The sequence below is a fragment of the Pleurodeles waltl genome, chromosome 9, assembly GCF_031143425.1.
Source record: "Pleurodeles waltl isolate 20211129_DDA chromosome 9, aPleWal1.hap1.20221129, whole genome shotgun sequence".
NCBI classification, from domain to species: Eukaryota; Metazoa; Chordata; class Amphibia; order Caudata; family Salamandridae; genus Pleurodeles; species Pleurodeles waltl.
In genome coordinates, this window is record NC_090448.1 from 158,388,092 (window position 1) to 158,401,176 (window position 13,085).

The following is a 13,085-nucleotide window of genomic DNA, read 5'->3' on the forward strand; positions in this document are numbered from 1 at the left end:
TGCTCCGAATGAAAGAACCCCGGTGTATAGAAAGTAAACTTTAGAAAATGTACCTTGAGTTAAATAGTTCCACTGCTGTGCTACTAGAGCTTACATTGAGACCTTTAAGAAATATTACATTATTTGCTCTCAATTACTGAATAGTTCTGAACGTCGCTGCATGGCAATTTAGAAAGTAAATAGTCATTTATGTGGCACTGAAATAACAGCATACAAGCACTATATCATTACCTAAACATCCCCTAGAAGCCGTGCATGGGAAATTTATGCACACTTGCTTGGGCCACTTACCCATACTGATGATCAAGTATGACTGGCTGGGTACAACAAGGGAGAAAAGCTGTTGCAAGCATTGTGATTTTGCCCTGAATATAGATATAGGTATTTTACTAGCCTGCAAAGGTGCAACAAGGGTAAAGAAAAGAGGCAAGGGAGTTTTGAAGAAATTATGTAGTTTGGCCATAAAAACCTAACATCAAAATCGCCGTGATTTTTTTTTTTTTTTTTTTTTTTTAAAGAAATCAAATGTTTGGAGAATTACCACAGAAGAATTTTAGATCTCACCTACCAGCCAGCATTCAGTATCATAGCCCACCATGCATTACAATGGAAGGTAGAAGATACATCTGAAGCAGTGGTTCCCAACCTGTGGACCCCCACTTTATCATTACTGGAACCAGGGGACCCCCCACTGAATCATTGTTGGAATCTGGGGACCACCCACTGAGTCATTACTGGAAGCCAGGAACACTGGTCTATACATTATCAGTGATTTGAACTGCATAACAATACACAAAAAATACAGAAGTATTCCATCAAACACATACACAAATGATAACACATTTTATTTCATTTGCAAGCCAATAAAATAAAAAAAGAAAACATTTTTTAAATTGATGGGAAGCTTTGCTAAATTCAATTAAAGCCACACATCGTACATACTATATTCTGTTTGATGAACCTGCACTGCGCCTACGAATCCATTTGAGGATACTAATTTAATTTTTAGCCACCAAATTCAAATTCCTTGATATCCACATTATGTTTAAAGTTTTCAATTGTACATTTAGTTACTTTTAGTTATATATACACTCTATAAATCTGTTTATATTAGTTAATTTTCAAAGCAGTCATGGACCCCATGAGGATGTTTCGTGGACCCCCAGGTGTCCCAGACCACAGATTGAGACCCACTGATCTGAAGAGCCAATCACATGAGATGATAAAATACTTCTCTGTGGATCAGCCAGCCAAAGCCTACTCTATGCATAAAATACTGTAATAAATGTGGCAAGCAGCTAAAGAGACGTGCATAGACCTAAAAAAAAAAAAAACTTCTAATAAGTGATGTCGTTTGTTACTTCTTCCGCTAAGGCCTATTTTCTTGTGATGCTAATGCAGTAGTCTGCATGGAGACTTCAAGGAATAGAGTGTTGTGAGAGTTTTGCTTGATAGTACAATCAAAAGGATCTATTAGTTGCCAGCATGAGTAAGGCTGTCCAAATTATTTTTTGTTTTGAATATTTGATTTAAAAGTGCAGCAATAGACTTTGGAGCAAGTATTTGAAGGAAGTGGACACATTATTAAAAAACAGGAAAAAGGGGGGGGGGGAACACACATCAAACTATGGAAATTTTGAAACATTAAACAGTTCCATTTCCTATTCACCCAAAGAGATCAGATTTTAATTGTTCATGGAAGAGGAGACAAAAAAAACTGGTATGTGATCCCAAACTCTGTCTCAACATCCTTTTAGTTAGATCAGGTGAGAAAATTACTTACCGATAGTTGGAATTGTTGTTACAATTTCACCCAACTTTAGCTTGTACAGAATGGTTGTCTTACCAGCAGCATCCAAGCCAACTACAGGGGAAAAAAAGGCAGTTGTATGTTAAAAATTTACTTTTTTAAAGATTGTAAAAATATGTTGATGTGCTCACACATTCTAGAATTGCTGCACCAAACCTTGGGGAACAATAGTTGATAGGAGCATGAGCCGTATGGCACCCTAGTTAGTTCAGTACATAGGCTAGTTTGCCAGATCAAGGAAAAACACAAAGACAAGGAATTGTTGGGTATTCATGCCTGTACAGAGATGGTTTGTTTCTGACTTCCGGTGTCAAATAGCAATTTTCTTGGTTAAGTTACATGCACCTGGCAGATCTCAGGTGCTGCAAGAGAGGTTCCTGCATCCATATACTGGGGAATAACCCAGGCCAATACTGTGAACTACTCCGATGACCCAATTTAGATTCTGGCACTATGCTTTACCAACAGCCACAACAAATGGCAATCCATAATGGTACTGTGCTCTGTGAAAACTGAGGATGAAAGTACTCTGTAACTGATTATTACAGTTACAGACTATACTTTAGGGATTAACTCACTCAAAGAGGGTTATACTTTTTTAATCTTCATGGTGGAAAAATATCATAGTTCCATTGGAATTCAACAGTAAGTTGTTGTAGTTCATCTAGGCGCTAAAAAATAATAAATTGCTTAACAATAACCCAAAGATTTTGGCCAATTTGCAAGTAGCAGCTTTGGTGATGATCACCACACACCAGGTTCTTTCTCCGGTGTCTAATATTAAATGGCAGTGCAAATTCTAAAAGGGACCCAGATGCAAGCTGTTCGCATAGTATACGATCTTAAGATAGTATGAAATGAGATATTAAATAGCAGCTGGCTTAAACTGAGTTATAATAAAGTCGGTTGAACATAAAAGCTTGATATTGCTGCAAAAACATTTATATTTAATGCAAGAGCCTGGCAGACATCTAAAGCCGTCAGTACAGACATAAAATGAAGAGAGAAGAAGAAAAAGTTATGTAGGGAAAGGGGGCAGGGAAGGAAACCAGAACAATGGTGTGGAAGGAGGCAAGAGGGCCTCACTACCCTCTGGATCTATTCGAACACTCGCTGTGCAGGTGAGCATAAACCAGTCCACCCCGCAACTTGGCTTGAGAAGCCATTAAAACAAACCAGTACACAGCGAGTGCCATCAGCAACGCTAGCGAATGGCAATAGGATTTTTGTTTCTTTCTAGTTTACATGACCGTGAACTAGCCCTTGTGGTTGACAAGCCACTTTACAAAGGTCAACGGTATCCTGTTAAACACTGCAGAAAGAGACATGTGGCACCAAAACTGAACTGCCTACCTAGCAATAGTCTTTCTTGATACTCATGTGTAATATCACCCTTTGCATACTATTAGGGCATGAAGGAGTGGGTCAAGAGTGCATTCAACAGAGATGAGGGCAAATGAGCGATCAGACTTGGCAGCCTTTATTGTATTCTTTCAATGGAGCTACATCAAGAGCGTCAAAACATCAATCTTCAGTACAACGCACTTTATATGCTCAGTGCAAACTTTTTGAATTGCAAACAATCTATGGAGGAAAGTGCTGAGAAGTACGTTTCAGCATTGAGGATTCTAGCTGCAACATGCAAATTTGGTGTGAATGTGGATATATACATTTGCAATCGTAGATGATGCCCTCTTGACCACAAATGAAAAGGGCCCCTTCCGCTTGATATTTCTAGTCCTCTCAGTTGCCGTTGACACAGTTGAGCAGCCCACCTCATATGGACCGTGAAGTCTCTGGTGGGGTTGAACTTCAATATTCTTCACTGGTTCTCCTCCTACCTTTCCAATAGACACAAGTTTGTTCACATGGGCACCTCCAGCTCACAAAAGATCCCGATCACCTGTGGAACGTCCAAGAGCTCCATAATGTCTCCTATATTCAAACTTTAAATAAAGCAGCTTAATGCTCTACTCACAGATAACACCAAGATTCACCAATATGCTGATGACGCACACTGCTACTTTAAAGTCTTCTCTGCTTCAGACATCCAACGCCTCTAACATTGCTGACAACATCCAGACCTGGATGTCCAGTACCTAAGTGAAGCTCAACCCAGCGAGAAAATGGAACATATTACTACCTAAAATTTCATTCTTGGTCTTTTCCTTGATGACAGCACGAGGTTTAAATATTAACCCTTTTACACGGTTTTTAAATAAAAAAAATTTGGATTGGTAATTCCTTACCTTGAAACGTGACATTTCTGACTTAGACTCTCTTTATCCTTTCATACGATGTACTGTTTTTATACGCCTACTTTTCTATAATGATACTACAATATTTTTGTGTTATGTTAACCAATAACAAAACTGTTTCAGTTGGTTAGGGACTTCCAATTGTCAAACAGAGTATTCCCTATTAGTCCATATTTTTTTTCCGGTGCTTCATTTAGTTTACTTCATTCCACTCACCAGTCTAGAAGTAAAGGGAATTAGAAGGATAACTAAAACAATGTAGTCGGTGTACTAAAGGGTTAACTTCGCCATATAGAACTTAGCCTAGGAATAGAGTGCTGAAGATTGCCGCTTTATGTTTACGAAGGACAGCAGTTAGACCTCCCAATGTACTTAAACATCGGCATTACAAATAAAGCATGATAAATAGTAATGCATAGCGCTTCTTCTGCATCCTTATTGTCAATTCGCTGAAAACACGCACTATATCCTAAGTCTTGCACAATACACTGAATTTTATTCAAAATGTGAAGAATATGATGTCTGACGAAACACAAGCCAGAGCTTGCACACAATCATGAAATGCAAAAATAAAAAGTAGGAACCAACTTCTGCACTGGCAATTTTGACCGTTAATTGCTTCACCCTTTCCCGCCAGTTTATGTAATACCCACACAAACCGACAGCTGTTGGCCTCTCTTGTTAGAACCATGCATTTAAACATTTGCCAAAGACACCTACAGTTGTACTGGCATCATAACAGCTAACTTGTCAGAAGAAAATCTGAAATTAACTCTGTTCACTATGAGTAAAATGTGTACACAGGCTTACCCTTATATACTGTTGGTCTAAAGGGCAAAACACATATTTAAGTAAATATTTTTAAGCAAATGGTCCTTAACAAATAAACTAAAGATATACAGTAGATGTATTTTGTAAAGTGGGTTATTGGTAAAAGCAGGCAGGTACCTACACTTAACAATAGGCCACAAACCCCCACTAGGTCCAGATAAGGGATCACTAAATTAATCCTTGCTCAACCCTTGGTAGCTTGACCCAGGAGCAGTTAGGCTTAACTTAGGAGACAGGTGTGTAAAGCATTTAATAACAACAAAACAGTAAATAAGTAAATTACAACATAATATAAAACACCAACACCAATTTATAAAAATACAAATATTTCCTATCTTTAAAAAGGACACCAAAACGACAAAAATCCAATGTAGGGAACCAGTGAAATTCATTTTTAAAGATTAAAAGTAAAATAGTGCTTTGAAACAAATAGCGCTCAAAGGGTTAACAAAAGGTCTCATTGGAAAGGGACAAAGTCCAGAGTTCAGGCCACCCACGATGTAACACTGTTACACTTACTTTCAGAAGTGTTTCTTGATTCAGGAAAGTGGTCCATAGCACCAGACAAGGGGTCAGAGGTTCTTGTTTACCTCTTGGGGTCTGGGACTACAGCTCCCACAGTGCACCACTTCGACTTATGGAGCTTTTTACAATAGTTGCTCCAAACTTTTGCATCTTCTTTCAGAGGTCCTTTTTGGTTCCTTGAAGTGTCCACAAACTTGATCCAAGTTCCAAAAGCTCTGAGTTGCTCCTTGGGAGTTGGGATTACAGTTCCCAGAATGCACCTGGTAAGAATCCTGAAATGGCCACTGGTCAGCTAGGCTCTTCTTGCAGGACTTCATACAAGGGACATTGGTCAGCTCCTTTGTACGTGTAGCATACAGGGAGTCCAGTCCTGGAAGTTGCAGAAGCAAGGCAAAGCTCTTTTCTTGGTGAACCCTAAAGTGTGCAGCTGGTGCAGTCCAGTGAGTGCAGTTCTTCAGGTGCAGGCTAGGGTGGGAGGGGGGTCCAACAGGGCAGTCCTGTTGTTCGGAGACAGGATGGTGAAGGATCTTGAACAATGTTGCCACCTCTTTTGCTTCATCATGATGTTGGTTTGAAGTTTCCCACCGAGACTGATTTAGCGAACATGATTCCGTGTTATTCCTCGCTTTATTTTGTTTTTCCTCAGGAAAGGATAATAAATCTACATGAATTTGTCAAATGGACCAATGGTGATGTTTTTTGAATTGCTGTGATGGGAGCTCTGTTGACTGCTGAGTTGAATTACTTGTGGTGGACACGTTGCTGTTCCGAAAGGTTCTTCCTTGGATTCAGGTTGTTAAGCATTATCCTTGAGGTTTGCAAAGAAAGAGGAAGGACTATGGTGGCAGGAGTACATATTCAGGAAGCGGGCCCTTGATGGCCAGGACACCAGACTACTGGGGCTCATGGTTTATGTAGTTTGAGTTTCAAGTGTTTTAATTGGATGCTTTAATTGTTCAGTAAAAGAAAGAAAAGCAAAATTCTCGCCTCCATGTCCTTAACAGAATTGAAAATTCTTGACGCGTCAGATACACTTTTTTTATTGTGTGTAGAAACTTATTTTGAGAGACACGGTTAAGACATAAAAACTACGGAAATATGTGTTATGGTTGTTGCCATGACATCCACTGTGAAGCAACTCAAGTACTAGCCCAAGTATGTGCTTATCTGGGTTTGGGCATGGTTTTTAAATCATGCAATGATGGCAGAAATTTGAAGATGACAGCCAATCCATCTCCCAATCTGATCTGTCCAAGTACAGATGCACTTCATTTTCCTATGTCACTATTCCTTTTTATTTTTCAAATATCTTAAAGAACAGTGTCTAGACTTACACCAAACCAAAATGATTTACATGGTTCCATCATTATGCTACGTTTGGTGCAAATCTATGCAGTCGCTGTTGCTGTAGAGGAAAGAATAATAAATTATCATGGGGGATTAAAATGCCTCATGCTACGCACTGCCCATCACTGTTGGCCTACCTGACCAATCTGCATCAAATTTGGAGGAAAGAACCAGATGAGAGATTGTTGCCAATTCTGGCAAAGATTTACCTAACTTAACACGTTACTAGTGAAACAAAATGAGACTTATGACCTATGGGTCTTATCATTAATCACACAAGAGCGATCAACTCCTCTGCAACATATATACAGACAAAACACGTTTGAAAACTTAGGGCATGATCTATAGTTAGGCGCATAGGCCTCTTGACGCAAATGTGACGGACAGCTTATAAACCTTATTACATGCGTCATAATAAGCCGGATGGGCTATCCTTCACACTTGTGACGGAGTAACCCGTCCCCCAACCCCTAAATCAGGCCCAAAGTCATAATTGAAAAGTAACATAGTGAAGGGCAGTGGATAGTCCAATTACCAGCAATGTTGGGATCTATATCCTGGGGTGCAAATTCTGGAAGAAAGAAAGGACTTCTAGTAAGAAATATTAATTCTAGGATATTATTGAAACAGTAACACCTGCAGCTGAAGATGAAAGGATTATTTTAAATCAGTCCCTCTATATTGTGGTACTTTACCAGAAGGGAGAAGTTGAAACAATAAAAAGACACATGTAAGACTTAAGAGCCTATTGAAAGAAATGACACCTGCTGCACATGTAAATATATCCCTAGCGAAAAATGAGACTGCATTTAAAGACTATAGGGCGATTGTGTAGTTTTTCAATCAGACAATTTTAAGGAATACTAACCTAGTAATGCTTAAAAATTGCTTGAGCTGCATATTAAGTTTCTGCACACCGATGTGTGTTCTTCGATTTTTATTTCAGGTAGCCTGGCCAACCCCAAACACGAAAAAAACTAGAAATCTCTATATTGTTACATTAATAGCAAGGAAGAGAGGAACTGCCAGGATAGAGACAAAAAAAAAAAAAGAAGAGTGCAGTAACGTGAAACAAAGAGTTACCTCTCAGAACTATGAGCGACTCAGATGTTTAACCACTTAGGCAGAGGATATTGGGTGGGCCCAAAGCTGGACACAGTTGCCAAAGCTATTAGCAGCTTTTGTGCTGCGTATAGATATGGGAAAGATTTACCTTCCACTTAGCCGTATCAATTAAGTTTAAAGTAATAGTCATTTAAACTATATCATGATCCCCTTCCCCCAAAATATCCAAAATAACTGCAAGAAAATGCATACTAACACTTACTGGTTCTAATTGTCTTTCTGTTTGGCCATTGACGACAACCTAATGTGCCTAAGTTGATTAAAATAGCCATGCCCTTGGGTTGGCAGTTCTAGGTCCACTCAGTAGCGGCACCCCTTGAATGCAGGAGCTGTTTCACAGACCCATTCCCTCGAAAAGACCCTACAGGTACAGGGAACACATAATGTAAAACAACAAATTTTAGTGTCCACCAAGATCTACCCTGCTCAGCTCAAATGCATGCTGCTTTTATCACACAGCAGGGTGACTGCTGCAGCCAATCACACAAATGGAAGGGCAGTGTCTTTCAGAAGCAGCAGCAAGCAGGGAGACACAAAAACTACCCTTTTTGTACGAACAGAATACATTTGTCTATGTACAGTGGCAAAAAGGTGCAGACTATACTACAGGAACCCTGTAAAAACAGACAAACCCACACACCAGCATGATCCCACACAGGTGGGTAACTTCCTACATCAGGAGATAAAAGTACAGCTCGAGTGTGGCCCTTGGTACTGTGATGCACGTCGTGAAATGCCCTTTTCCAGCATCGCCACCACCAACCAGTTTTTAATCTAGCCCATCAGAATAAGTGTAATTGGGTGTAGATAAAGGTTTTGTTCAATTCTAGGCGAAGAGTGGATAGAAGAAAGCATTAAACACTTTTGAATTACCAGCTCCTATATACCCTTTAACTCTGTTTTAATGTGCTGCAGAGTATGAAACATTGACACAACTATCAACCTCCTAACAGTGACTGACATGGCCTGGTAACGAACAGCTACCGAAATGAAACATGCAGTTAGAACAAACCCCTCAACTTGCGCCAGTGTATGAAAAAGATCGTAGGGCAGGGGGTCCAAAGCATCGCAGAGCAGCAAGGGCCAGGACAGTACAAGTTAAGACTTGTGGCACCACAGTTAGGTACAGACACTAAAGAAACATACACCCTGCACAGAAGGATGCACTGAGAGACCAGGGACCGGCACCAGCACCCAAGCAGTTCTGATACAGCTTGAGCTGCAATTAGCCTTTTTTTTTTTTAGGAATGGAAATGGGAAAAAACCCATTAAGAATTCTAGAAGCAGTTCATTTGTTTGGAAATGTTAGTAGGCCTGAAGGCCATATTTATTTTAGATCCCGCCTAGGCAGCGCATGCACCGTCTTTTCGAGACGTGCTGTGTTCAGTCTGTGGGCTTTCAGCCCGCCTACCGCTGTTGACTTATTAATGAAGGCGCTGCTTTCCAAAGCATGATTCTGTGTGGTTTCTTTGTGTTATATGTCCCTCCTTGTTTCTTGCTCCGTCCTCTGGAGTAGTGTTCTATTACTTAGTCTATTTCCCTTTGTGTTTGCGCATTGGTTGAAGAGTGTCCGTGTCTTCAGAAGGTTCAATTTTTCAAATGTTTTGCTAAAGCTTTTGCACAACGCTTTTTTAAGCTTTTGTTATTACAACGGGCTACATTTGTTTAGCGAGGCTTTCCCGTGTGTACGTAGATATTTATAATTTGTTCTTTTACTTAACAAAGACCAGGGAGAGGGAATTCTACTCAGCAGGAGATCTCTCATGTCCAATTCTGTCTAGCAAGCAGAAAAAGACAATCAGCTTCGGATCGCTAGATTCCAGTAGTGTGGGAATATAGCGAGCCCTTAAAACTAGACACTTTAGTCCAATGGGTCGATTGAACTAAAACTCCCAGAACGCAATGATTAAATTACAGGATGGCACACTCCATTGTGTAATGAAATGATAAAAAGTCCAAGTTACCAATTAAAATTCAACTTTATTCATCATCACATATCAAAACGCACACCAGTCAACAACTCCCAGAATGCATTAGGTTATGTAAAAATCCCACCACTTGAAACGTGACTCTATTCATAAATGGACGATATAAAAGATGCACTATGCATATTTTAATGTACTGCATTAAAAATCTATTTCACCACTAATCCGCAAATATTTTAGTGCATAGCATGCTCAGTTTGTGCATCTCTCCTCCAGTGGCTGTCACACAAACTTTGTCTCAAGCCTTTGCTGCAATTCTCTATGATAGAAGGGTCAACCCATGTCTGTCACATAGCTCTGACCACCGCAAGCACCAGCAGGTAAACCGCGGAGCTAAGACTGCACGAGGGAGCACAAGACAGATGTGCACGGGCGATTGCTACACACCCACATGAGACTAGCTGAAAAAGGAACAATAACAACTGTTTTGTTCACTGAGCCAGAGAGAACTTTGTGAGCTGCCTCCACCAGAGCCTGTTGAGGATTGGGTATTGTAACAACAGGATCTCACCCACCACCAAAGAAAGCGATTAACAGGAAGGGAGGGGGTGCAGCACTCCAGTGTTAAAATGCAAGTTAGTGCCACCCTCTTTGCCATATACATCGGAGGGTGCAGTATTATGTACTGCTGTGCTGCGATCGAAGTGCATTAACAAAAAGTATGGGAACTGTGATGATGCATGAGTGGGGGTGGGTCAGGGAGCATGAGGGCAGGGTCAAAATTATGGCTAAAATAAAATATTCTGTCAAGTTGTTTTTGGTCTTTCACCATCATGTAGCTACACAGAAAAACACATGCAGCTTAAATGAAAAATACATTTCAAAAGTTGTTACCCTTCGGGAAATGCACTATAATACATTGTGTGTGTGTAACCAGAGAGCCAGAGAATTAAGTCTTGGTAGAGAAGAGAAAAGGGACTTGTGTATTTTTAGTGCTACAAGGTGACAACCTGTGACCGAAAGCACTGTGAATATGTAATTCATTATTTTAAGCTTCCATTACACACAGTATGATAGACTTCTACAAAATGTTTGCAATCCACACCAAAGAATACCACAAGATTTAAGAACACATTACATAATTAAGCTTCACAACATACCACTAGACAGCACAAAATAGCATTACACTCCATGACACATAGTCCCACTCCACATAATTCCAGTACGCTCAAAACGACATAATTACTAGCCACATAATTCTACTGCACACCATGCCACATAATTCCCCGAATCACATCTACTCCACACCACACAAATCCACAACTAACAATTCCAATGCAACCCACATAATTCCACTCCAAACCACATACATCCTCTCCAAACCAAAACACATAGATGAAAGACATTGCCATTTACAATGCCAATAGCTCTAACTCTTGCAAAAGCGATACCGATTGGATTGCAAATGCTTGTTTTAAATTCTGGTGACAAATCTAAGGTAGAAAGAGCACCTTTCTAGCTCAACATAAAGATAAGGAAAGTGGGGGTTCGGATAAACTGTGGAATTCAGTTAGTTAAGAAAATACTGGAGGCACATAATTTCAAGGCATACTTCAAATATAACTAAATCTACCAAGTATGTAATTTTGAGGTTAGCATTTACTAAAATTAAACGCCAACGAAAGAGATTAACGAGTGCACCTGGCACGAAACGACTAACAAAATCCCCCAAAATAACTACGAGAGGGAGCAGCAAAAGTGACAGGACCTAAACCACCAACTAAAGAAGAGGCAATGAATGAAGTAAAACAGCGAAGCAAGAAAGTTCGAACAGGAATGCCAAATAATGCACAACCTAGAGGAAAAGAATATGCAGAGGCATAGTCCTCAGATGAGTTAAATCAAATCCAAAGAAACGTGGGCAACCAGGCCCCTAGAAAGTAAGGGAAGGTGAGAGCAGACATAGCCTGTGAAAACAGCCTGCGGGGCAGTCTGTCATGACTCGCGTAGTGCCTAGCAAAGGAGCTAGAGTGATTTTTGGTTTTTTTTTGGGGGGGGGCGAGGGGGGTTGTATGACGTAAGATCAAGGGGCAAAAAAGTGACAGGTTATAAAAGTAGTACTTATATAATAAATGGACAAGTTCATGAGGCCTCGAACACCAGGCACGGAATGCATTTACCAAGGAACACTGTTAACATTAATTCATCTGAAGATAAAGGGGGTGCCACCAGAACACTGCCCTGAACCACTGAGGAGACACTCGCCGGCTGACAGTCAATCAGGGAACTCCCTCACACTCCGTTGGAGAACACTAAGTAGTCAGGAACAACTGTCCCCAGCCTCAAGGCATGTCCCATCTACAAGGAGAGAATACAAGGTTAAGGGTAGTCTAGTGACTGCTCACCCATCAGAATCCGCATCTGCCGCTTGCCGAAAAGCCGGGAGAAGATAGAGGAGATGGTCAGGCCCATGGCTGCGCTGTCTGAGTACTTCTGACACTCCTCGTCGCTCCCTCTGCTACTGGTCTGTGTGCTTCCGTTAGCTGCTTCTCAGGTAGCCTCTGCCACGTCACGATATGCCGGTCTATTGCTGCAACACCGCCACTTCCAACACGACTCAAATGACGTCAGAACTGCCACATCCCAGGATAGACCGGAAGGGGACCACGGGGCGTGGCTATATGCCTACGATACGACGAACAATGAGTCAGTAACCCTTAGGAATCGAATACGGTGCCTGGACCTACAACTCTGTAGCTAAGCCTCAAATCCTGCAGACATTTTTAAGTGGTGACTTCAGTGTACTATGATCCTATCACTACAGTTAGATGTTTAGGATATACCTTTCTAGATTCTTTTTTTGCTTCAGATTTTCAGTAAGACAATAAAGGGAGCAGTTGCTTGCAGTAAGTATATTAAATAGACTATACATTGAGATTTCATTTAATGAGAGTAAGGATGCAAAGATCCAGAAGAAAACAAAGAACGAAGAAAATAACTCCAAATAAGCCTGAAACAATCGTAAACGAAAGAGGGTATGTATAACGCCTCGCTGATTTATGGACGCTTGCTCAGCATGAGTTACTCTTGCGGGAACTGGCTAGTATTGTAGATCTATTTTCACAAAGCATCCGCCCCCAAAGTCGCATTGCGAGTCCTTTGTTTATGTCTAATAGTTCAAGGTCGCGCAACCGATGACGTACAAGGCCGCAGTGTACGAAAGACCCGAAACCATTTGTGGAGCACAGCGACAATCTACATACC

At 40.7% G+C, this 13,085-nt stretch overlaps 1 protein-coding gene across 1 annotated transcript in view; it reads right to left on the reverse strand.

Moving 5' to 3' along the window:
• Positions 1–12,450, reverse strand: part of ARF4 (ARF GTPase 4) — a 32,164-nt gene extending 19,714 nt beyond the window's left edge. Inside the window, exons 1-2 of the mRNA XM_069206471.1 lie at positions 12,227–12,450; positions 1,784–1,864 (exon numbers count right to left, since the gene is read on the reverse strand). Coding sequence (XP_069062572.1) covers positions 1,784–1,864; positions 12,227–12,293 — 148 coding nt within the window. The 5' untranslated portion in view covers positions 12,294–12,450. The remainder of the gene's footprint in view (positions 1–1,783; positions 1,865–12,226) is intronic.
• Between the last annotated feature and the right edge of the window lie 635 nt (positions 12,451–13,085).